The sequence below is a fragment of the Podarcis melisellensis genome, assembly GCF_964234715.1.
Source record: "Podarcis melisellensis genome assembly, chromosome: 3".
In the NCBI taxonomy this organism is placed as follows: Eukaryota; Metazoa; Chordata; class Lepidosauria; order Squamata; family Lacertidae; genus Podarcis; species Podarcis melisellensis.
The window spans coordinates 104,736,221-104,763,127 of NC_138530.1; the positions used below are offsets into that span (position 1 = coordinate 104,736,221).

The window sequence follows — 26,907 nt, forward strand, 5'->3', positions numbered from 1 at the left end:
GTCGTTTAGTCGTGTCCGACTCTTCGTGACCCCCTGGACCAGAGCACGCCAGGCACTTCTGTCTTCCACTGCCTCCTGCAGTTTAGTTGAACTCATGCTGGTAGCTTCGAGAACACTGTCCAACCATCTCGTCCTCTGTCGTCCCCTTCTCCTTGTGCCCTCCATCTTTCCCAACATCAGGGTCTTTTCCAGGGAGTCTTTTCTTCTCATGAGGTGGCCAAAGTATTGGAGCCTCAGCTTCAGGATCTGTCCTTCCAGTGAGCACTCTGGGCTGATTTCCTTCAGAATGGATAGGTTTGATCTTCTTGCAGTCCATGGGACTCTCAAGAGTCTCCTCCAGCACCATAATTCAAAAGCATCAATTCTTCGACCTTCCTAGTCCCTGGTAAATATACTGAATTGGATCCAGACCGGACCTTCAGTGAACAGAAGGTCTTCTACACATGGGAAGGACTAGTTCCAGAGGTGGCTCCTGCTGGACAAAGGAGGACAGAGGAAATTTTAGCCAAACGCCCTGTATTTTATTTTATTTTTGTGTAAAAATGTCTATCCTGCCAATGTTAGTTGGTGGTGGTGGGGAGGATAGGGGCCTCCCAATGACTCTCAGCACCCTTAACAAATGACAGTTCCCAGGATTCTTTGGAGGAAGCTATGACTGTTTGAAGTGGTGTCCTAGTGCTTTAAATGTCTGGTGTGGTTGCTGCCATGTTATAAGGCAGTCCTTAGGATGAAACAGGGGCACAGGTGGCACTGTGGTCTAAACCATTGAGCCTCTTGGGCTTGCCAATCAGTTCAAATCTGTGTGATGGGATGAGCTCCCATTGCTCTGTCCCAGCTCCTGCCAACCTAGGAGTTTGAAAGCATGCCAGTGCAAGTAGATAAATAGGTACCACTGCGGCGGGAAGGTAAACGGCATTTCTGTGTGGTCTGGTTTATGTCATGGTGTCCCGTTGCTCCAGAAGTGGTTTAGTCATGCTGGCCACAGGACCCAGAAAGCTGTCTGTGGACAAACACTGGCTCCCTCAGCCTGAAAGTGAGATGGGCACCGCAACCCCAAAGTCAGCTTTGACTGGACTTAACTGTCCAGGGGTTCTTTACCTTTACCTTAGGGTGAAAACATTCCCCATCCCTGCACCTTTAAGCAAAAAACGAAGGCAGTATCCCACTAGGCATTGATGAAATGTGACATCCTCATGCAAAAATCCCTGACTGAGATGGACAAAAAAAAGAAAAAAAAGCAGTGGAATGTTTGGACGCATCCTGTAAAGCCACACAGCTTTTGTTTTCTGCCTCTCCAGCAAAAACAGGACATTTCCCTCCCTTTGCTTTGAATTGGGTCTCACACAATTGAAACAGACGGAGAGAAAGAAAGCCCCCAAATGCTGACAGGATGGAAACACCGAGGTCGAGAAGGTGGGGCCATTGGATTTTATTTAGTCTACTGCATGTAGCTAGGGTTTTAGAATCCTAAACTACAGAGAGGCAGGTCAGTCCTTGAATGTTGTGGCGGGAGAGCTGAGCTCATCCCCTTCCTTTCCATTCCCAGTCCAAGAAACATCGCGCCGTCAAACTGGAGAGAGAAAGGGACTGGCAAAGGGTATCTCTGGGCCCGCACACATCCCCCCAGGCTGCCATGTACAGGAGCAGCTACCTGCGCGAAGTTCGCAAGGAGAAGTATGAGAGGTCGGATGCTTTCGAAGAGCTGCCCCAGTCGCCCGAGTTTGGCAGCTTCGCCCAAGCTCAGGGCCTGGAGAACCTACAAGAGCTCAACGAACGCTTTGCCAACTACATCAACCGGGCCCGGGTCCTCGAGCAGCGCAACGCCATCTTCCGCAAGCAGCTTGAGACCTTTCAGCGCATGGATGAGCTGGCCGGGCTGGAAGAGGCTTTCGCAGCTCAGATCGACCTCAACCGCCAGCGGGTTCGCGAACTGGCCTCCGACAGAGCTAAGTTGGAGCGGGAGGAGAAAGATGCTCAGCGTATGCTGGATGAGTTCCGTAACAAGTAAGTTGGCTGTGGGCGAGAACACCGTGACAGAAACCAGAGTGCATGGAAATGGACGCGGGTGGCGCTGTGGTCTAAACCACTGAGCCTCTTGGGCTTGCCGATCAGAAGGTTGGCGGTTCGAATCCCTGTGACAGGGTGAGCTCCCATTGCTCTGTCCCAGCTTCTGCCAACCTAGCAATTCAAAAGCACACCAGTGCAAGTAGATAAATAGTTACCACTGCGGGGGGAAGGTAAACACCATTTCCGTATGCTCTGGTGTTCCGTTGTGCCAGAAGCGGTTTAGTCATGCTGGCCACATGACCTGGAACTCTCTCTGTGGACAAGCACTGGCTCCCTCGGCCTGAAAGCGAGATAAGCGCCGCAACCCCATAGTTGCCTTTGACTGGACTTAACTGCCCAGGGGTCGTCTACCTTTACCTTTATAGAATAATGTGGTTGGAACCGGCTGCAATGCAGGCATCACAGCTAAAGAATCCCTGACAGATGGCCACCCAACCTTTGCTTTAAAAACTTTAATGAGGGTTATTCTTAACGTTTAGTTGGAATTTCCTTGCTTGCTATTTGAATCCATTGATTCAAGTGCTACCCTCTGTATTGGAGTCATAGATAAGGCTGCCTGTGGTTTTGGAAGAGAAGTAAACACACACACACAAAGTAATCACTAGGTGGTGCCTGTGCATGTATTCATTTGGTGCTTCGCTACATTCTAAACCAATAGAGCCTCAGTTAGCATGTGGCTTAGTTGAGTTAGCATGTGGCTTAGATTATGAGGATAGAAATGGAGATGAGGTGGACCACGTTCACCACCTTGAGCTCCTTGGAGCAAAGGTGGGTTAGAAATGCAATGAACAAACAAATGAATAATAAACCCACTACATGAATTGTTGGGGACCTGGTTTTGCAGATTTAGAAGCCCCACTCTGCACTTGACACTGATTGGTGAGTAGCAGAACCCCAAGGACTGTCGCATCGAGAGTGCATGCCGTACGACAGTGTATCATTATTTTCAAGAAATAAATACCTTGCACAACTTAGCGATCTTTAGGATGCCTTTATGGCAGGACTGGCGACACTTTTTCAGCAGTGCAACAGATGTGCCCCCCAACTGCCCATGGTGTTACATTCCAGCCAGGCAAAAGCCAATATTTTCTAACCCCCACCCCCATTTCTCTATCCTCGGTAAGGGAGAGACCTTATAACAGTTCAGAGGGCCAGATTGAGAAGTCGGAGGGCCACATTCAGTCCTTGATCCTGAGGTTCCCCATCCCTATTTTATGAAGTATTTTGTTTACAGCCATGGTTTTCAACATGGGGGCGGGCGGCAATTTGAGAATGAGTTGTTGACAGTTAATGGCCTTTTAGGCTTCCCCCACGTGAATAGGAGTTCATTTTTTGAATAATAAGAATTATATGTCACCGGGGGAGGGGGAGTCAGGATTTTAGAGATGCTTAGGTGGGGCATGGCCAAAAGCAGCTTGGGAACCACTGGTCTACAGCAACAGTTGCCAGTTGATAATCTCAATCTTGCCTCCTGACACACATAAAATTGCCCTTCTTTCTTTTATGTTCTTTCATCCTGTTTCCCCCCCCCCTCTTATCAGTGGCGTAGCGTGGGGGGTGCAGGGGGGCCGGCCGCACCGGGCACAACATCTTGGGGTTAGGGAGTGCAAATCCACGGGTTAGGGGGCGCAAATTACTTGCCCTGCCCCGGGTGCTGACAACCCACGCTACGCCACTGCCTCTTATGTACCTCACTGAAAACAAAGACTGGATTTTCAATTGATCCACAGAAGTCCATGACAACTGACTAAATAACTGATAAAAAGATAACAAACTAATAGCAGGGGTATAACAATTATTAGAAACACTGCCCCCCACGATAATATTATACCTGGTTTTCAAAACGTTTTTGTTCTATCTTGTAATTTCTGTTATAATATTATCAATTTTTTTCATCGTTATAAATGACGAATTATGACAAATTGTTTGTTTCTGCCATTATTCACTTTTACCTGGAAACAAAAAAACAGCACAATGAGCCACTTACCCATTTGTTTTATTATCTTTATTATTTACATTTTCCTTTTTGCTTCTCTTTTTCCGTAGATATAAAAATGAATGTGAGTATCAGCAGATGTTGAAAACTACTCTTGAACGACTTAATAAAGTAAGTTCACAATATCAAAGGCTATCTGCTTCCCCTCAGCCAATGTTTCTTTCATCTGGTGTTCCTTGTTAGCAACCATGTCATGGGCACTGTTCAATAGCTGCCAGCAAAAACCAGGCAGTCACATGGCACAGGTATCACCATTCTGAAGTTGACATGCTTACTTGAGTTGTAACAAACTGCATTTTTCTAACAATACAGTGGTACCTCGGGTTGCATACGCTTCAGGTTACATACGCTGCATGTTACAGACTCCGCTAACCCAGAAATATTACCTTGGGTTAAGAACTTTGCTTCAGGATGGGAACAGAAATCGTGCAACGGCGGCGCAGTGGCAGCAGGAGGCCCCACTAGCTAAAATGGTGCTTCAGGTTAAGAACAGTTTCAGGTTAAGAACAGACCTCCAGAACGAAATAAGTTCTTAACCCGAGGTACCACTGTATTTAGTTTATTTATTTGAAAAATGCATAAACTGTCCTTTTTCCAAAAAAGGATTCTAGGGCAATGTGCATAATAATAATAATAATAATAATAATAATAATAATACAGAAACAAACTACCAACCACCAATACAGTACAACAAAAATAAGAGGAATAAACTCATTCAGTAATGTAATCTGAAAATATCATCCTTTAAAATGCTTCATCAAATCAAAAACTTCTAACCTGGTGCTGAAAAGAATACAAATCTGACCCTAGGTGCACCTCTCTCAAGAGGCTATTCCATATTTGGAGCCACCACAAAGACCCACCTAACTTTTGTACATACATTATGTACTTCTGTTCTGAATATGAAGCAGAATGACCTTATGGTCATAGTGCACCATACGCTTGTTCAGAAGGAGGCGTTCCTTCAGTTATTGGGGCCTCAAGCCATTTTAAGCTTTAAAGGTAAGCACCACACCTTGAATTGGCCTTGGTCATGAACAGAAAGATAATGTAGTTCATCTGGAACTCATGTTTCAGCCCATCGTTCAGCCCGGACACTGAGGTCCAGCTTCAAGGGCCTTCTGGAAGTTCCCTCACTGCGAGAAGGGAGGTTACAGCGAACCAGGCAGAGGGCTTTCTCAGTAGTGGCACCCACCCTGTGGAATGCCCTCCCATCAGATGTCAAGGAAATAAACAACAACATGACTCTTAGAAAACATCTGAAGGCAGCCCTGTACTGGGAAGCTTTTTGATGTTTAATGTTTTATTGTGTTTTTAATATTATGTTGGGAGCCACCCATATTATTATTATTATTATTATTATTATTATTATTATTATTATTCATGGCTCCATCTAGCTAAAGAAGCCAGAACTTTGGCAGCCAAATTCTGCACTAGTTGGAGTTTCCAGATGCTTTTCGGCCCCACATACAACACAATATAGGAATCCAACCTGGATTACTGTAGCCAGGTGGGCTATTTCTATGCAGGAAAGGATGCAGCTGATAAACCAATTAAAGCTGGCAGAGGATGTTCCAAGCCAAGATGCATCTTGGGTCCCTAGTGATAATGCCGAGTCTTAAAAGCATTACCCGCAAGCTGGGCACCTCCTCCTTCAGAGGGAGCATCGGAAACCACAAACTCACAGGTTCCATCTTGTCGGGACAGTTTATGAGTCTTCGTCTATCCCATTGCCCAGATACTAAACTAAGGCCAATCGAAGAAGGACTTGTGGATCCCTCAAAAACAACCATGTAAGAACTGTGCAGGTATTATGAGGGCATGTTCATGTACACAGAGAAGCAAACACACGTGCCTCCTTTAGAAAAGCATTGAATGAGCGCCTTCTGGGTATCTGGGTATCTGAGAAGAAAGGAAAAACTCTGTAGCAGATTACATCACAGTCAAATCTGTACATCAGCCAGGGCCTGTAAAATACTTTATCAGGATTGTCTGTTTAAGGAAAGGACCCACTCTATATCTGTATAACACTAGGCTCTTGCACAAACCTAGTTTCCATGGCAAACACATAAAACCTCCTGAGAACAGATTCTTTTCAAATGAAATCTGAAATAAGATTTTTTGGACAGGGGCGATAAGGTCTTGATACAGCAATGGACATAGCTGTAAAACATTGTTCTCCTTTGAGAAGAAATTCTAATATTAAAATAGCTGCTTTATCCTACTGGGCTATTTTCTTACTTATGAGCTGAAAAAATGGACCCTATTCCCTATTTCGGATGGCTAATTTTTTGCTTTTCATGTTTATCTTCCTATTGATGCTTTAGAGTGCCTTTCCTACCTCTTTGGTAGATAGATGCTTTTTCAGTTTAATTGAAATAATTACCAGCATTCTGTCAATTATATTCTGATGTGTCACTCCCCTGATGTGTTGCCGTGTTCGTAACCCGAAAGTTACGTATCCAGAGTGGTACGTAACTAGAGGGTCCACGGTATATATTATTATATTTTTAGATTTTATGATACAAGTGCCTCTTTAAAAGAGGTGGCCCACAACATGATTGCCAACCACCTTCCTCTCTTGATTAATAATAATAATAATAATAATAATAATAATAATAATAATAACAATAATAATTTATTTATACCCCGCCCATCTGGCTGAGTTTCCCCAGCCACTCTGGGCGGCTCCCAATCAAGTGTTAAAAACAGTACAGCGTTAAATATTAAAAACTTCCCTGAACAGGGCTGCCTTCAGATGTCTTTTAAAGATAGGATAGCTGCTTGTTTCCTTCACATCTGAAGGGAGGGTTTCCACAGGGTGGGCGCCACTACCGAAAAGGCCCTCTGTCTGGTTCCCTGTAACCTCACTTCTCACAATGAGGGAACCGCCAGAAGGCCCTTGGTGCTGGACCTCAGTGTCCGGGCTGAACGATGGGGGTGGAGACGCTCCTTCAGGTATACAGGACCGAGGCCGTTTAGGGCTTTAAAGGTCAGACCAACACTTTGAATTATGCTCGGAAACGTACTGGGAGCCAATGCAGATCTCTCAGAACTGGTGTTATACTGATGAACACCCAGCCCAAACCCCCTGATGATATCTCCCAGCGGCTTCATATAGATATTAAAAAGCATGGGGGAGAGGATGGAACCCTGAGGCACCCCACAAGTGAGAGCCCAGGGGTCTGAACACTCATCCCCCAACACCACTTTCTGGACACGGCCCAGGATAAAGCAGCGGAACCACCGTATAACAGTGCCCCCAGCTCCCAGCCCCTCTAGACGGTCCAGAAGGATGTTATGGTTGATGGTGTCAAAGGCCGCTGAGAGATCCAGCAGAACTAGGAAAGAGCTCTCACCATCTTAAAGAAAGTTTTCCACAATCCCTCCTCCCCTTTGGCATTTATGTGCACATAAAACTCTCTTGACTCATCAGCTCTCCTCTGAACCCCGTCACCCAAATAGCTGCTATGAGCAGTGCTGGTGTCAGACGTAGAGGTGCGATGGGGTTGTTGCGCTGCGCAGGTGCCAACAGAGGGTAAAAGAAACATAACAATTAAATTGTGTATTGGACATGTGGCTGTGGTGACCAAGGGCTCATTCGCTTGCAGATGTAATTCAATCGAGGAAGTAAACACTTTCCTCTGACATAGGCTGACCTGTCACAAATTGTAAATCTCAAATGATTAATGCAATTCCCACGATGGCAGCTTGCAAGCAAGCTATTAGATGAAATTTGCTGCTAGAGAACATTTGTAGATCAGCCTGAATAAATATCAAAATTGCCCAAATGCATTTGTTCCCGGTGCATCTGCAAACACAAAAAGGAGTTGCACGGTTCAAATTAAAAATCAGTGGTACCAGCTCTTAGAAAGGGCAAAGCAATGAGCATATACTGTCACCTTTTTGAGAGGACGATCACAAACACCTGGCTTCATTTGTGCACACAAATAGGATGGAAGCAAGCCTTCCAGGTTTTTTTCCCTACCTGCGCATCATACGAAACAGGTGCAGAATAGGCACTAGAAGGACAGGATATAAATATCTCTCTAGCTGAAATAAGCTGTTTATGTTTTTGCTTGCAAATGTTCAGCTCTTCTTAGGCTGGTTTTTTTTTTCTTTTGAGAGGGGAGGAATGCTGCCTAATATATACATTTTTTACAAAGCAATTTGCCCTAAAGCAACACAGTTTCCCCTAAAACAGTATGTTATTTTCACTAATATGTAGACTCCTCAATGTGTGCATTTTTCCACTTGGCTGGATAACTGCATTGCAAAATAATTGTAAAGGCTAGCTGACTGGGTGTGTGAGTTTTGCTTGGTTTTGTTGTGCAATTTATCCTTTTCCTGTATTTGAAGTAGTCTGAAGTACAACATCAAATTAATGGCCTTCTGTTAGCCAATATACTATTGAAATATTATTGATTGATTGATTTAATTTATATACCGCCCTCTACCCGGAGGTCTCAGTATCTGGGCAATGGGATGGACAAAGACTCAAACTGTCCTGACAAGATGGAAGCACTGTTTGTGGTTTCCGATGCCCCCTCTGAAGGAGGAGGTGCCCAGCTTGGGGATGCTTTAAGACTTGGCGTTATCACTAGAGACCCAAGAGGCCTCAGTGGCTTGGAGCATCTTCTACCAGCTTCACTTGGTGTTTTGTACTCAACGGTTTTTAAATACAATGAACTTAATTTTGCTGAAGGTTGAAATTCAGACATTTGTTGCATTTTAATTGGCTACACCGCATGCAATGAGACACCATTTAATCACTGTGGGTAAAACCTCAGCGCCTAGGACTTGCCGATCACATGGTCAGTGGTTCGAATCCCCGTGGCGGGGTTCGTTCCTGTCGCTCGTTCCCAGCGCCTGCCAACCTAGCAGTTCGAAAGCACCTCCGGGTGCAAGTAGATAAATAGGGTCCGCTCACCAGCGGGAAGGTAAACGGCGTTCCGTGTGCTGCGCTGGCTCGCCAGATGCAGCTTGTCACGCTGGCCACGTGACCCGGAAGTGTCTGCGGACAGCGCTGGCTCCCAGCCTATAGAGTGAGATGAGCACACAACCCTAGAGTCTGGCAAGACTGGCCCGTACGGGCAGGGGTACCTTTACCTTTACCTATCACCTTTAGACTGGTGTATTAAGACTTTGAAGACCAGAGGTTGCAGCGGATTGTCCGCAGAAGAGCTGAAAGTGTTTTGCTTGGCTAGTTTTTTTCTGAGAATGTGGGCTGGAAACAGTATCCCGAGGGATGTACCTGAGTAGATTCAGAAATCAGGACTTGCCAATGAAAGGAAGCATTAATCAACAGCTCTGCAAACCTGTCAGGTTCCTGTCTTGTATCTACCACTTATGGGAAAGAATGCTGATTAATCACTTGCTGAAATCACCTTCTAGGACTAGGAGTCTGGGGAAAGTATTGCACAGAAACAATAATGCAAAGGGTCGGGGGAGGGGGAGAGACTCATGGGCCAATCTACTCTAGTCATGCTCAACTTCTCACAGGTCTGTGCGCTCCTGCGCAGCAAGGATCAATGTATGGGGTGGCACAGCTGGCTACAGTGACAAGGGAGACTCAGACTCCCCCTGAATCTTGCAAGACCTTACCTGCTCTTGTTTTGCCTTGTAGGATCTTGGGGAGGAGATGGAGCATCAGCCTTAAAAGGGTCTTGATGTTCACCAAACTGGGCCTTTGTTTCCCTCGATGAGATTGCAGGACCAGGCGTTTGGCTCCCCATATCTCAACTCATGCAAATAGCAGACCAATAAGACTGGTTTTGGGATCAAAACAGGCCACAGCTTTATTGAATACAGATGAAAGAGGTTTGGCTTGGGCATGGGGCAATCTAAACACTTCTGGCCTGCCAGCCAGAAGTGACGCGTGGTCAATCCAGTTCTGAAGTCTTACATCAAATAGGGTGACCCCCGCAGGGACTGCTGTCTAGGGGAGTGCCTTTGGTCCTGGCCCCGCCAGGGCATGTGGACTTGGCCACTCCCCCTGAATCCCTTTAAGGGGATACCCCATTGTTAGGAGGGGCAGGCTGAGACTACAACCTTCTCTCCATCCAAAACAAAGCATTGCCCCAATGCCCAACCAGTTGTGACGATTGCCATGAGGTAGGCAAAACCACCGGGTCGGTGCCAGTTAACCTGGTGGGCAAATTCCTATCCGGCCCCATAGAGAGTGGTGACCGACAGCAAAGTCATTGACTATCAGCTTAAACTGAAGGTGGGTGGGTGGGGAAACCCGGCGAAGGAACGAACAGGTAGTTCCCCAGGTGTGGGCAGCTTAAATGGGGCAAGAGGTGGATCTGAGGGAAGCCCCCTGGGCACAGCCCACATCCCCAGACTGCATCCCCATTTGCCAAAGCAGGGTGCAGGCTTTGATAGGTGGAGGGGGCTTAAGCCCTCACCGCCTATCAGGGAGGGCACTGCTGTTCCAGTTCTCTTTCCAGGGCCTCAGTGAAGCCTCTGATGTCCTGCAATGCTGCCACACTAAGAGGGGCGAGCAGACTTCCCCAGCAACCCTCACTTGGTTTAAAGTCTTTCCCTGAAGCTTTACGTGGTCTCTGGTTTCTCATGGCTGGAGTACAGTTTGACTCTTCTTGATTGGCTCTTGGTTGTGAGGTGAGGTTGAGTAGTGTGAGATTCAAACGTCTGGCAGGCTTCCCTGTGCCTCTGGACTTTTCCCAGCTTCGAGCAGAGTATCACAAACAGCGGTGTGTGCCTTGTGTGGGTGTAGAAATAACAGTCCATACACAGCTTCTTTCTAATCTAAGAAGCGGTTTATTTACAGCAGAGAAATAAATCACCCAGGAGGCATGATTGACTCCCTCGGAGCACAAAACAAAAGTGTTCTGTCTCACATAACAAAGAACAATCCTTGTATGTGAGACTACCCCCCAGTGGGCAGGATGCACTCTGAGCTATTAACACTGTAAGCTCTGGTTCTCCTCACAAGTAGGATACCCTTATGGGGTTCTGAGCTAATGCACCAGCACTTGGCCACAGCTTGGGCAGGTGGGGCCGAGCCTGCTGTCGTATATCTCAGGTTGCCAGCACATGGCCCTCACCACACTGGGTCCTCTCTGCTGGTCAACTCTCAAAGTCATTCCTCTGTAGGTGTGCTTGGATGTGTCCCCCCCCCAAACAGAACACCTAGGTTCGAAACAGAAAACAGACCTATGCTATAATGCAATGCCAAGCCTACTTACCTCGCTGCAACCAATGAAATTATGGCTTCTTTTATCTCAAGCATCTGTTTTGGTCTGATGGTTACCCAGCCCTTGTTTTGGGATCACCTTGATGCGCCTGCACCACAAATCACAAGCACTGAATCCAGATATATGTGAGTGCTCGCATTCTGATCCACATCACAAGATGCATGCGGCTAGATCGGTGGGTCTAGAATGAGTTTCGCTATGTGGCTACAGCTGAAGCTACTATCAGAGATGCTGTTGCTCTGTATGTGGCTTTCTTTTGCTGAAAGGGGTGTTGGTTCATGAGAAGAAACAGGGAGGGAATCGCCAAAAGGCCCTCAAAGCTTGACCTCAAAGCTGAATGATGGGGGTGGAGACGCTCCTTCAGGTATACAGGACCGAGGCCATTTAGGGCTTTAAAGGTCAGCACCAACACTTTGAATTGTGCTTGGAAATGTACCGGGAGCCAATGTAGGTCTTTCAGGACCAGTGTTATATGGTCTCGGCAGACACTCCCAACCACCAGTCTAGCTGCCGCATTCTGGATTAATGGCAGTTTCTGGGTCACCTTCAAAGGTAGCCCCACATAGAGCACATTGCGGTAGTCCAAGCAGGAGATAAGCAGAGCATGCACCACTCTGGCAAGACAGTCTGTGGGCAGGTAGGGTCTCAGCCTGCATACCAGATGGAGCTGGTAGACAGCTGCCCTGGACACAGAATTGACCTGTGCCTCCATGGACAGCTGTGATTCCAAAATGACTCCTAGGTTGCGCACCTGGTCCTACAGGGGCAGTTACCCCATTCAGGACCAGGGAGTCCTCTACACCTGTCTGCTCCCTGTTTTCAAAAACAGTACTTCTGTCTTGTCAGGATTCAACCTTAATGTGTTAGCCGCCATCCATCCTCCAACCGCCTCCAGACAGGACCTTCACCACCTTCACTGGTTCTGATTTAAAATAAAGGTAGAGCTGGGTATCATCCACATACTGATGAACACCCAGCCCAAACCCCCTGATGATCTCTCCCAGCAGCTTCATATAGATGTTCATATAGTGCCAGTGGGCTGATGAGCTCACTGTTTTGCTGCTGATTCATATCTCAAAAAGTCATAGAAAAGAATGCAGAAGTGTTGAGCAAATGGCTGGTCGCTGGCTTAGAATGTTCTGGTTGTGGTCTGTATTAATCTCATTTGCTCACAGTGCAGATAACAAGGCCCAGAGCAAAAGCCCATGCTAAGTTTTTATCTTTATCATTCCTGGCACATCAGCAGACCTGGCCAGTTCTGCATTCCATGATATAATGGAAAGAGCAAGCATCTACACATTTTTGAACAGCACAGCAGACACTTTGGATTAGTTTATTGGGCCATGTCACAAAAGCAGTTCTCTTTGAATGGCTCCCCATCACATGTCCTTGCCAGGAATGTCACTGTTTTGCAACTGCTAAATATGGTGGTTCTGTCTGAGCACTGGCAGCTGAGCGTTTGAGGCAGATAGCACATCTTGGGCCAATGTTTGCTGCATGTGATTGGCTGTGCATGTGTAAAACTGGAACACTCATTGATGGGTTGATTTTACTTACACGCAACTGTGCCCAAAGCGGTTCACAGCAAACATTCAAAACATTAAAACAGGGAACACTGGAAATATAAATGTACAAAATACAGAACGTGTCGGTAAAGTCAAAATAACAAAAAGAAATGCTTTTATTACAGGAAGCCGATGAAGCTTTGCTGTGTAATCTGGAACTACAGATTGAATCACAGTTCTTGCAGGATGATGTTAATGCTGCAAAGGACAGATACAAAAAGGTAATTTCTGTGAACCAACAGGGGAGCTTTGATTTCTTCTTAGTTTTCTTTGCTTGCCAAGAAGTGTAGACAACAGGGAATAGGCTCTTGGCCTCTGGCTGACAAGGGACCTTCAGCCAATGAACAAAGTTCTATCTCCCATTTTCTTCCCCCTCTGTTTATGGCACCTTCATAGCAGATTAAAAGCCATAGTGGGATGATATAGTGGAAGTTGATCTACCTTCTGGTGCTACAGAGCTGTGGCTATGAACAGAAAATTTTGGGGGAGAAACCCTAGTGGGGGGACCCCAAAACAAGCCAATGGGGACTATGAATGGTCAGTGGCCAAAGAAAGCAAGATGACTGTTGAAGGAGGGGAGTAGAAAACCAGAAGGATGGATCTCTGAACAGGAGGTATTCCACAGTGCAATGTTTTGTTGCAGGTCTCACTTGTCTAGAACAATTCCTTATTTACCTAGGATGGATCTACACGGGGGGGGGGGGGGATTGAGTTGAGAGGGGAGTCCCTCGAATGGAGATCCTGCCTTTGATTCTTTCAAACGTAAATCATTTTGCTCTGCCACAGAACCTGATGGAAATACAGACCTACGTCAGTATTTTACAGCAAATCATGCAAACGACTCCTCGCGTATCCACCATCACAGCTGGAGCCAGCGAGGTAAGTGTTTTATTTCACCGACAATGTTTGTGGCGAAGGATCCAATTTTCAAATAGTAGTAAAAGGGTAAAAGTAAAATGGAGTGATTGAGGATTGGTGAAGCAACGTTTGGAGGATTACATAGGTATTCTTGGCGGGCAACCATTGCACAGCAGTATATTGCTGTTCTTTTTAAAATAAATTTTATTTTTGCATTTTCTGTTTTACATAAAATAATGAATTAAATACATCAACATATAATCCCTTTTGACTCCCCCACCCCCAGATGTGGATCTTAATGTAATGATTTTCCCTTCTGCATCTCTTTCATAACTCTGTTTTTATAAATCCTTTGTCAATCCAGAGCTCAAATTTTCACTACAAGTTTTCCATCAACCCTAACAATGTACGCAATTGTTTACAATAGCATTTTCAAACAAATTATAGACTTTCCCCATTCTTTATTAACGGCCTCCTCTTCCTGGTTTCTCATCCTGTACATTTTGCCATCTCGGCATAATTCATCAATTCTGTCTGCCATTCTTTAGTCAGAGTTGTACCATCTTTCCATTTCTGCGCTAAGAGAGTCCATGTAGCCGTGGTCGCGTACATAAATAGTTTTGTCTGCTCCTTCAGGATCTCTGGTCCTACAATACCTAAAAGAAAAGCTTCTGGTTTGTTAAAATATTGTATATGTATATTGCTGTGCTTTGATCTTGGCGTTATCGTCTCTCCCTGCCCTCATCTCCCCTCTGAGTTGAGCTTGCAAATGGACAGCTTCCACCCAGTGGCGGAGGAAGGGGGTGTGGTGGGGGCGGTCCACCACAGGTGTCATCCCTGGGGGGGTGACATTGCTGCCCCACTCCCTGGGACACTTGTCATGGGCGGCGCCCCCTGGGACACTAGCCCCACCCCACAGGGTGGCTAGCCACGCCCCCAGGTGCCGGAGCAGCTAGCTCCACTTCTGCTTCCACCATTTTGAGGAAGTGACACACACACGACCAATGTCTCCCAAACCACACCCACCAGCTCCCATCTTTTCCATACAAAAATCAGGTTGATGCAATCCACATGGCACACCTATGAACATATTGGGGATCCATCTGGATCTTTTACAAAAGTTGGATTTTTTGTGGTAGAAAAAGAAGAAGTGGTGCGTGTGTACACTATTCTGAAACACGAGCTGCATAATGGCAACGTTGTGTGGCGGCATGCAAAAAAATCAAATTCAAATTCAAAAGAACGACAAGATGGAAATGGCAAATGGCAAGCTTGGAAAGGCCCAAAGCTTGCATTACTTCGCTTCATCTACTGTTGGCCTCTCTGCCTTCCACCTTATGAGTCTGAACGGACGTTCGCCACCCCTGTTCATGACAGAATGATGGAGATCATAGCCAAACAACTTCTTGTAGGGATGGATCAATTATCTGAAGCAAGGGTTCTCAGATATGTGAACGCCCTTGCTCAAATTATGGGGCCTCCCTTATGCTGAGTGACCCATCTGCCACAGGGAAGGAATTTTTGGCTTATTTATTTGTATACCCCCTTTTCTCCAAGGAGTTCAAGATGGTGCGTGTGGTTCTCCCTCTTTCTGCTTCATCCTCACAGCAACCTTGTGAGGTAGGTTAGGCTGAGAGACAGTGACTGGTCCAGGCCACCCTGTGAGTTTCATGGCTGTGTGGGGACCAGAACCCCTGTCTCCCAGGTCAGTCTGTCCAGCACTCAAATCACTGCAAGTGAGTAGCAGTGAAGGAGGAGTTGTGGCATTTTCTTTTTTCTTTTTCTTTTTTCCCCAAGACATTGTCAATCAGTCAAATATCCCTCCTAGGTTTCCCAAGGGATGGATACAAATGACTGGAAATAAGGCAGTTCCGTGCATCTAAATATGTCTTTCCGTGAAATCAACCTAGTTCTGTTTCACTTTCCAAGAGCTGCCCTTTGAAATCCTGTCAATATTTCTTGCTTGTACATTAATGGTCTTTTGCTATTCATCATTTCACCACAATGTGTATCCCTTCAAATCAAGTGCAATTTCTGAAAACCGCATGACTTTGATAGCACTCCTGCTGGAAGCACTTGGCCTAGTCGTGCTTTTTTCATGTCCCTTTCCACGCATAATCAGATTTTCGGTGGTACTTGCACACAATCCGATTCCCCCCACGCAACCCTCCCTCTTTCTGCTTTCATCTTAGGAGAAGCTGATAACTGAGAGGAGGATACCGATTCTTCAAAGCCAGTTAGAAGAATACAAGAGCATCCTATGCCAGCTCCAGGCTCAGAAAATGAAACTGCAGACTGAGGTACTTCCCCCAGAAATACAGTTGTGTTAGGCCTGTGTACACACTCCTGTTTAAACCACTGAGCCTCTTGGGCTTGCAGATCAGAAGGTAGGCGGTTCAAATCCCCACAATGGTGTGAGCTCCCTTTGCTCTGTCCCAGCGTCTGCCAACCTAGCAGTTCGAAAGCACACCAGTGTACCACTATGGCAGGAAGGAAAACGCCGTTTCAGTGCACTCTGACTTCCATTACGGTGTTCTGTTGTGCCAGAAGCAGTTTAGTCATGCTGGCCACATGACCCGGAAAGCTGTTTGTGGACAAACGCTGGATCCCTCGGCCTGAAAGCAAGATGAGCGCCGCACTCCATAGTCACTTTCTACTGGACTTAACTGTCCAAAAGTCCTTTACCTTTTTACCTACACACTCCTGTTTACTCTGCATCCAATATGCTCCAAAACTGTTTTGGGAACCTGTGTACACATGCTGTTAGCCACAACAAACCATGCCTATCCTGTGGTTTCTTATGAAATACTGTGTTTTCATGCATTCCCCCGCCTCCAAGCTAGCTTTGATTCAAGCCAATAATTTGCACACCATCTAGGATAATTCTGCATCAGTTTGCAAGCTGACAGTTTGGTTGTGTTTGACATTTTAACACAGCTGCCTTCACAGGCAAGAGTTAAAGAGCTAAATTCGCAGGATTTCTCCAGGTAGATTTTTTGACCCAAAGCCTGGTGACATTCTCATCAAAGAGAGATGGGAGGTATAATAAAATTTTAACTTCTCCAGCCTCTGTCAGGAGTGCTCTTGTTCAGAACTGTACTTGGTCCACAGGGTGGATGAATGAGTTCAGTATCTTTAGTCAAGGCCCCAGTGGAACAATCTACCAAAGTCAATAGCTAATACGGGGTCAGGAGGAAATTATCATGTCAAGTGATACATTATTCCTTTCATCCTCCTCCCCACTTTCTCAGCAGATAAATGATCCTGCAAAATGGGGGGGGGGGACGTATTCAGCCCAGCTTTAATGTGAAATGCTTTCAACACTTTGAAGCACTACACTAGTGGCCAAAATTGTGGAAACCTTCTGGGAAAAGTGTGTTTCTGAGGTTTGACGGCTCACAACACCACTTCTTTTTGGAGTAATACCATAAAATTATATATCAATGGAAAGATAATTTAATGAAGAACGTAATGCAACTACGTTTGTTCAGTTATCTGTATTCTATAAAAAGGAAACACAACTTGCTTAGGTTGATATGCAGTAGCTTTTCTTCATTTGAATGTAGCCAGTGAGTGTGAGTGTTTAGAGAGTACAGTGGTACCTCGGGTTGCATACGCTTCAGGTTACAGACGCTTCAGGTTACAGACTCCGTTAACCCAGAAATATTGCTTCAGGTTAAGAACTTTGCTTCAGGGTGAGAACAGAAATTGTGCTCTGGCAGCGCGGCGGCAGCAGGAGGCCCCATTAGCTAAAGTGGTGCTTCAGGTTAAGAACAGTTTCAGGTTAAGTACGAACCTCCGGAACGAATTAAGTACTTAACCCGAGGTACCACTGTATATTAAAAAGTTAACTCATTTAGTTAGCTCATGCATTCATATCCAGTCAAACATATGCATTTGTTGCCACACATACGTATATGTGCAAGGAAGGAAAACCTACAAGTGGTTCACTATCAGGGCAACTGGATTTAACCCAGTTCTCCCAATGGAGGGATGTAAAAACTGGAGTCCCCCAAGTATCGGTCCTGGGACCCTTGCTTCTTAACTTGCTCATAAATGATCTAGGGTTAGCAATGAACAGTGAGGCAGCCAGGTTTGCTGATGATACCAAATTGTTCGTGACATTCAAAACAAAGAGGTACTGAATTGCAAGGAGCTCCAAATTGTTCTCTCCAAACTTGGTGAGCAGGTAATAAAATGCAAAAGACAATTCAATGTAAGCAAGTGTAAAGTGATGCAAAAAAACCCCACACACCCCTCATTTCACACCCCACACCCCCTCATTTCACACATACATACAGTCACAGAGTCTGAATTGGTGGGGACTGACCAGCATAGCTGTCAACGTTTCCCTTTTCTAAAGGTGAAGTCCCTTATTCCGAATAGGATTCCTCACAAGAAAAGGGAAAAGTTGACAGCTATGCTGACCAGCAGTGAGACTCGAGGGTCATATTGCATAGTCCGATGAATATACTTACTCAGGGTGCAGCAGCTGCGAAAAAGGCAAATCCCATGCTAGGGATTGTTGGGAAATACCATATTTTTCACTCTATAAGACCCACTTCCCCCTCCTAAAAAGTGAGGGGAAATGTGTGTGTGTGTTATGGAGTGAATGCAGGCAGTGCTCCCTTTCACAAGCCGCGTGGAGCGTGTGTGTGGCACTTGTGGGCTTTTCCCCGAGGAGGGAGAAGGGACTGACGGGCCATGTCAGTCCCTTCCCCCACCTCCTGAAAAAGCCCCCAAGAGCCACACTCCCTTTAAAGAGCCGCACGGAGCATGTGTGCGGCTCTTGGGGGCTTTTCCCTGAGGAGGAAGGAGGGCAGCCCTTTAAAGAGCTGCACAGAGCATGTGTGTGGCTCTTGGGGGCTGTTCCCCGAGAAGGGAGAAGGGATGGTGGGCCATGTCAGTCCCTTCCCCCACCTCCCGAAAAAGCCCCCAAGAGCCGCACTCCCTTTAAAGAGCTGCGCGGAGCGTGTGTGCGGCTCTTGGGGGCTTTTCCCTGAGGAGGCTCATGAAAGGGAGCGCTGAGCACAGCCTGGGATGCATACAGGTACTGCTCAGTGCTCCCTTTAAAGAATATTTTTTTTCTTGCATTCCCCCTCTAAAAACTAGGTGCGTCTTATGGTCAGGTGCGACTTATGGAGCAAAAAATACGGTAGATCGAAAATAAAAATAATGTGCATGGTGTGGCCACACTTTGGATAGTGTGTACTTTTCTGGTTGCCTCACTTGAAAATGATATTGTAGAGCTGGGGGGGGGGAGTTCAGAAAAGGGCTGCCAAAAAAGATTGAGGAGATGGAGCAACTATCCCCTATGAGGAAGGTTTACAGGCATTTGGGGCTTTTTAATTTAGAGGAAATATGAGTAAGAGGAAACGTTATAAAAGTGTATAAAATTATGTGTTGGTGTAGAAAAAGGGGATGGAGAAAAGTGCCTTCCCCCATCATACGAGAACTCTGGGACATCCAATTGTGCTGCATGTTCAAGACAGACAAAATAAAGTACTTATTCATCTAGTGTGCAATTAAACTACGGAATTTGCTCTGACCAGAGGGACTGATGGCCACCAACTTGAATGGCTTGAAAAGAGGTTAAACAAATTGATAGGGCTATCAGTGGCTTTTTGCTAAGATGGCTGTGCTCTGCCTCCACCATGCTTTTCGTACACCAGTTTTGGGGGAATCACAAGTGATTGTGTTCCCGCTTGTGGTCTCCTCGTTGGCATCCGGCTGACAACCAAATGTCAGGCTAGGTGGGCCACTGGCCTGATTTGGCAAGACTGTTCTTATGTTCTTATGAGTTATGAGGGTCCTTTGTTTTTTGTTTGTGGGGGTTGTTTGGGGGGGTACCTAGCCTCATCCAGCTCTCCAAGTCTGGTGTTTGAAAACATATTCCAAGGTTTTAAGGAGGTACACCTTAATGTGAAATTAAAGGTGATTTCATCTATAATGTACTCTTCAAGGCTACCTGAGTGGTGCCCATAGAACCTTTTTAAAAATAATAATAATAATAATAATAATAATAATAATAATAATAATAATAATAATGTGTTCTTGGAGCAATAAGAAAGGAATAAAATGTGTTCACATCAGGCAAAGTCTTTGCTTTTCAAGTGATTGATCGCCACCTGGTGGCAAATTTATATTCCACAAAAAGTCTTTTTGGCGAAGGATTTTTGCTTCACCAGATTGCCACGTAACCTAATCTGCAAAATGCTTGCTTCCTCACCTGTCCGTGTCTCTGAAATTAACTTTAGTTTTTGAAGTCAGATCAAATCACTGCATTCTAGAGTTTGCTTTGTTACCTGTGTTTTCATCAGAACGACATGTGGCAAAGTTTTGCAACGAAACTCAAACATAAACTGTCTAGTATAAATAGGCAAAGCACAGCCCCTGGCTTAAAGTCAGTGAACTTATGACTGAAACAGGCCGACAGTGACCAGCTGAGAGGGTACCAGTGCAAAGTTTTCCAGGGGATAAATGCTCAAAGTCCTCTCTTTCATTTCGATATTTTTTTAAACAGACAACAATGCTGGAACAGGCTATTAAAAACACCCAGGAAAGCTATGACGATGAGATTCAGTTGTACAACGAGCAGATTGACACTCTGAGAAAGGGCATCGAAGATGCTGAGAGGACCTTGGAAAAATACACCAACGACTGCCGCCAGCTCTCCATTTATAAGCAGTCTCTGGAGAGTGAACTTGAGCGCTACAAGCGTATTATTGAAAATGAAGAAAGCAGGTGAGAGATTTGGGGGGCGCTGGAGATGTTCATGGGTTCAGTGTATTGCTGTGTCTTTAAGAAGCCTCTTTCAAACCAACCAACAAACCAAAAACGACATTTGAAGTTTCCTATGAAATTGGTGGTACCTGGGTTAATATTAACACCAAAGCAGAACCGGTCCTGCTATTAGGCAGTATTAGGCGGCTGCCTCATAGAGATGATGCAAAGAGCAATGGGCAGAGCTACATGTAGCATGTGCTTGAAAGGTAGAGGGACCCCTGACTGTTAGGTCCAGTTGTGGACGACTCTGGAGTTGCAGCGCTCATCTCACTTTACTGGCTGAGGGAGCCGGCATACAGCTTCTGGGTCATGTGGCCAGCATGACTAAGCTGCTTCTGGCGAACTAGAGTAGCGCACAGAAACGTCATTTATCTTCCCGCTGGAGTGGTACCTATTTATCTACTTGCACTTTGACGTGCTTTCAAACTGCTAGGTTGGCAGGAGCTGGGTAAAAGGTGAAGGACACCTGGACGGTTAAGTACAGTCAAAGACAACTAGGAGGTTGTGGCGCTCATCTTGCTTTCAAGCTGAGGGAGCTGGCGTTTGTCCACAGACACCTTTCTGGATCATGTGGCCAGCATGATTAAACCGCTTCTGGCGCAATGGAACACAGTGACAGAGACCAGAGCGCACAGAAACGCCGTTTACCTTCTCTATTTATCTACTTGCACTGGCGTGCTTTTGAACTGCTAAGTTGGCAGGAGCTGGGACCAAGCAACAGGAGCTCACCCCGTCGCAGGGATTCGAACCGCCAACCTTCTGATCGGCAAGCCCAAGAGGCTCAGTGGTTTAGACCACAGCGCCACCCGCATCCCATGTGCTTTACCATTAACACATCCACAGACTCAAGTGAGTCTGCTTCCTTCAGGTGTGCAGTCAACTTCTGTGTGCAGAATGGTATTCCATGTGATCTATTCAAAATAAGTGAGGGTTGCCATATTTTGAAGAGCCAGAAAGAGGACACATTTGTGGATTTCTACTTTCAGCTATGGATTGCTATGCCGAGACTCTAATTTTACATACCCATGAAAAAGAGGACGTGTCTGGGGAAAAGAGGACATGGTGGCAACCCTAAAATAAGTAGGACTGCTTCTGTAACCCGTGAAATATTGCTGTGATGAAAGCATCCTCCTCTGTTTCTAATAATTCTAGCCAGCAAGGTGCTCAGGGAAGTGGGCATTGGAGAATGTGATGTCATAATACTCTCCATGTATTCAGCTTGAGGCAACACAAAAGAATAAAAATATCTTATTCGGAAGATGCCCATACATTATGCAGAGAAATAAAGATCCATAATTATGCAGATGCTGTACTTGTTTTGTTTGATTTGCACAGCCTTCATTCTTTTCCAATGCATTCTTTCACAAGGCATTTATTATAACTCGTTTCCCTCTGTTCCAGGTTGAATTCTGCCATTGTTGGAACCCCCGTGACACTATTTACACAAAGCTACAAAACCACACAGACCACAGCTCTTGGAAGGAAAGGTAATGACCTAAGGCTAGGATGGGGAAGGAATTAGATTCAGGTGCCTTTCAGGGCAAGCCCATTATTATTATTATTATAGGTAAAGGTAAAGGAACCCCTGCCCGTACGGGCCAGTCTTGCCAGACTCTGGGATTGTGCGCCCATCTCACTTAAGAGGCCAGGGGCCAGCGCTGTCCGAAGACACTTCTGGGTCACGTGGCCAGCGTGACATCGCTGCTCTGGCGAGCCAGAGCCGCACACGGAAACGCCGTTTACCTTCCCACCAGTAAGCGGTCCCTATTTATCTACTTGCACCCGGAGGTGCTTTCGAACTGCTAGGTTGGCAGACGCTGGGACCGAGCAGCGGGAGCGCACCCCGCCGCAGGGATTCGAACCGCCGACCTTTCGATCGGCAAGTCCTAGGCGCTGAGGCTTTAACCCACAGCGCCACCTGCGTCCCATTATTATTATACCTTTCAATAATTTTAAAATCATTTTAACATTTCAAAACTCAACTTCCTTCCCCCTCTTTCTGCGGTTTTTAAAATTTGTTTTTAATATCTTCAACATATCCAGATTAACTTAATTTACTCATTTATTCATCTACTTTAAATATATACTCTTATATAACTGCAGGCTATTACAATAACCCTGCCAATGTTCCTATCTGTTCACAGTTTATTTGTAAATATTTCATAAAACACTTCCATTTTTTTATATAAAAAAGTTTGTTATCTTGATTTCTTATTTTTCTGGTAAGTTTCATCATTTCTGCATATTTTGTGTCCATTTTTCTTTTGCTGGGACTTCTTCTTTCCATTTTTGGGCAAGTAACATTCCTGCCGCTGTGGTCACGTACATTAATAAATTTCTATACAGTTTGGGTGGTTCTGTCCCTATAATTTCCAAAGTCAGGGCAAACCTATTTTATGGAGTTACCCTCTCACAGTTCCCCAAATCTCTACCCCCTCACTGCACATGCATTAAACAAACTGCTGAGCCTGACAATTGCCTTGGATTTTTATGTATGTAGGAAGATGCATATTTATGTATAGTGCAATGAATGCTTTTGCTATTTGAAATGACGACTGAAAATTATTACGGCATCAGCCCAGTATATCTGAAGGAGCGTCCCCACCCCCATTGTTCAGCCCAGACACTGAAGTCCAGCTCCGAGGGCCTTCTGGCGGTTCCCTCAATGCGAGTAATGAGGTTACAGGGAACCAAGCAGAGGACCTTTTCAGTAGTAGTAGCCGGTTTGTGGAACGCCCTCCCATCAGATGTCAAGGAAATAAACAACTATCTGACTTTTAGAAGACATCTGAAGGCAGCCCTGTTTAGGGAAGTTTTTAATGTCTGATGTTTTATCGTGTTTTTAATATTCTGTTGGGAGCCATCCAGAGTGGCTAGGGAAACCCAGCCAGATGGGCAGGGTATAAATAATAAATTATTATCATTATCTTCTGTTGGATCTCACACAATAGCTATGTCCGTTTCCCCTCCTTTCCCCTTCTCCACAGACATTACGTTGGTTGCTCAAGACATCACCAGTGCAAAGACCAGACAAAGAAGTCTGCCGAAGAAGATCTCAAGGAGGAAGGAGATCACCGCTAAAGACCTCGCCAATGGTGCTCCATCGGAAAAATTGTATGACCGGCCTCTGGAAGGCCTTGATCGTGATCAGCTGGATTTCAAGCATGAGGGATTAATGATCACAAGTGAACACAGGCAGGATGAAGTTGAAGACGTGGAGCAAGAGAGGGCTGCAGAGGATGTGCCTGATGGAGCACAGATAAGCAAAGCTTTTGATAAACTGTGCAACATAGTGAGAGAGAGGATCAGATGCTACCAGAGACCAGAACCCAAAAGTGACTTCTATACTAAAGGGCGGTATGTACTTGTCACCGGAGAGGGGAGTTATGATGACCCCTGCTTCTACTCTTCACCCATCCCTTCTGGAGGTGGAATCACTGTCTCTGACAGCGAAGGTACGATGCCCAGTGGAGGTGTTGCAGAACCAATATCAGAGCTACCAGAACCTCTTGAGAGCGATAAAGGTGAACTCGAAGCCCAAGAAACACAAGAGGGGCCCAAGATGCCGGAAGACCCGAAATATGAGTATAAACCAGAAGAAGACAAAGCAAAGGAAGATGTCTTTGAACAGTGGGGGAAGCCTGAAGGGAAACACGAAGAGCCAGCAAAACAGCCGGGGATCGAGGAACATGGGCCAATGACCCCAATGGGTCCGAGTGACCGAACGGAAGCAGGCGTATACATAGGCAAGGAGTATGGCAGGGCAGGTAGCCTCTCTTTCAAGGAGCTGAGCCCACCAAGCACCGTGAGTTACGAGAAAGTGGAAGTGGTGGAATCCATCGAGAAATTCTCGGACGACAAAATTCAGACGTACGAAGAAACCGCCATGATTGTGGAGACCATGATTGAGAAGACCAACAAGAAGAAGCAGGGAGACAAAAGCTCTTAATGAGCATCTCTGAAGCAGCCAGTTTATCCAGCTGTCAGTCATTAATGTGGTGTGCTCCTCAAGGCTTCTTGCTCCATAAAGTTATCACTAATAAGGTCAATGGAACTATTCCAGAGTGAGTGGGTTTGAGGATTGTAGCCTAAAGGCTATATTTTGCTTGAGTTCTTCCCAACCCCTTTCCATCTTTGTATGGAATGATAAAAATAGTGGGTTTTGTTGCTTGGAATGAAGCTGGCTTGTCCGTTAACAGTAAAATATTGAATTACATTGCTACACTTCTGAGATCTTAAACCTGATTCATGAATTACCTGCTCTGGTGCATTCTGCTTATAACAGACCCAATTATTAGCCATGGTGGTGAAACATGTACACTGCCAGTTGCACAATGACTTCTCATGCTAACCCTCAACAACAAGAATGGCTCTAACCACAGGAAAAGACAGACACACCACAGAATGCAAGGTGTGAACCCCAAACAACTGGGTCTATTTAACTACCACTGCCACCCAGGTCCTAAACAGTCATTTTGAATTTAGGTCTAGTACTTTTAATTTCAAGCCAAGTTGCCCCCAATTCAGTAAGGGAGAACTAACTGTATCAAGATGTTTAGAATCAAAATGTATAATCAGGGTGCCCACCTAGACTCCAGTGAAGTGGATAAATGCAAGGGATGCATTGAGGCAAGCACAGCCTCTTCTATGGATGCCACCAGACTTCTGCAACTGATCTGCACTGGGGCCAGTGTCCTCGGTGTCATGGCATCTGTGTGATTGTGTCAAATGTCATTATTGGAATCAATTAACTTCCCTACTGAATTGTTTCTTGTGCCATACTGATATCTGTCTTTCTAATTATATGGTACTCCAGCTACGGACGGTAGATGGGGACATGTAGCTGAGTTTTATTTAATAAATATTTTGCCTTCCATAGACAGTGTTTTTCAGAGGATGGGTGTTGACATTTAACCACAAAAGGCAGATATTTTTTTGGGGGGGGAGGTTCATTGAAACTTATTAAAGCCACAACTAGGCTTCAAACGGCCTTTGTAAATGTTGTTAAGAGACACCTAAAATGTAATCACTGGATGTGAATAGAGATGTAATACATTCAGAGGAAGGGGACAAGGCTCCTCTTTTTTCTAGGAGAGGGGCACTCAAATATTTTCATCTTTAACTAGATCTGGCGTATGTCTGTGTGTCATACAAACGAGGCTAACTAGTATGTACATCAAAATAGACTCAGATAGACTCACAGCCCTGGTCCAGAGGTGTTCTCACACAATATTGACAATGATGTCCCCTCACTGAGCAAAGAATTGATGCAATGAGCTGTGAAGGGAGAAGGGAACTTGGATTCAGTTCTTCTTCCTACCTCTTACCTGTCGAACACTTAGACAGTATCAATGGACTGTTCAGCAGTGATGATGCAGGAACATCTCTTGCCTGCAGGTGGGTACTAAATGTAGGATTCTTACCAGTGCAAGCATCATGAGTCAGTGCTTTTGGGAAGCTGCTGAGGTCCCGGGTCACCAAGAGGGGCCACTCCTGATCCAACATAACACAGCTGTAACAACTGGATTGTGCCGTGTAGCAGTGCAAGGATTAGGTTCCTATTTCTCTGTGTAATGGTGAAAGGATTGGGTCCTCCTGGCAGCTCAAGCAAACCTTGGGGGTCCACTCTGACGTGGACACCGTGCCATGCTGCCACTTACAGCAGTGACTGCTTTTGAGGTTGAGTTGAGTTGAGTAGTTCAAAACAGCTTGTGTGTCCTCCGGATGTGTGAGGTGAAAGCTGAAGAGTCCTGTGCCTTGAGATAAGTTCTCACTGGAGGCAAAGTGCTGTGCACACCATTTGGGGTGATTATGGGGCACAAGGGGCAAAACAGGGCAATAGCTTCATATGGCAGTTCTCAAACGGTGGATCCAATTTCACCAGGGAATATGTAAGCAAGTTGCTGGCAATAAATATAGAAAACTGCCACATATAATCCATCTAGATCAGCCTTGTCTACACAATGACTGGCTGTGGCTCTCCATGATTTCAAATAGGGAATCTTTCCCAGCCCTTTCTGGAGATGTCAGGGATTGGGACCATCTGTATGCAAAACAAGTCCTCTATCACTGAGCAATCACCCTTCCCATGGAGCTAAGGAGCCTTCTGTCAGCAAGTTAAATTGACAGATGGACCCAGAGCCAGGAGTGGAGGTAAGGCTCTCCAGCGATGCCGGAGAAGGGCCCAGCAGGGAGAGAGGGAACTCATCCACTGAGGAAGGAATTCAGCGTGACACCAGGAAGAAAGGGGAGCAGGGGAGGGCTTCAGAGAGATGTCTCCAGGACTCTTCCACAGAAACTAGCGGGGAGAGCACAGGTCCTCCACTGGCCACGCCCACCCTGCGCAGAAGACTTCCGCGCAGGGAGGCTAGGCGGAGACTTGGTGTCAAAGAGCTTTTATGCTGGAAGAAGTTCA

At 45.7% G+C, this 26,907-nt stretch overlaps 1 protein-coding gene across 1 annotated transcript; it reads left to right on the top strand.

The window, feature by feature from the left end:
* Positions 1-1,506: 1,506 nt before the first annotated feature.
* On the top strand, positions 1,507-26,613 carry BFSP1 (beaded filament structural protein 1). The gene is made up of 8 exons (XM_081906243.1): positions 1,507-2,004; positions 4,114-4,174; positions 12,974-13,069; positions 13,635-13,727; positions 15,899-16,006; positions 20,230-20,450; positions 21,894-21,979; positions 23,480-26,613. The coding sequence occupies exons 1-8, from the start codon at positions 1,634-1,636 to the stop codon at positions 24,439-24,441; spliced, it is 1,998 nt and encodes a 665-aa protein (XP_081762369.1). The 5' UTR covers positions 1,507-1,633; the 3' UTR covers positions 24,442-26,613.
* The last annotated feature ends 294 nt before the right edge of the window (positions 26,614-26,907 follow it).

Coding starts and splice junctions, on each gene's coding strand:
- BFSP1 (XM_081906243.1), top strand. CDS start 1,634: ATGTACAGGAGCAGCTACCTGCGCGAAGTTCGCAAGGAGAAGTATGAG. Junction 13,070..13,634: donor CAAAGGACAGATACAAAAAG/GTAATTTCTGTG, acceptor GCTCTGCCACAG/AACCTGATGGAAATACAGAC. Junction 21,980..23,479: donor CACAGCTCTTGGAAGGAAAG/GTAATGACCTAA, acceptor CCTTCTCCACAG/ACATTACGTTGGTTGCTCAA.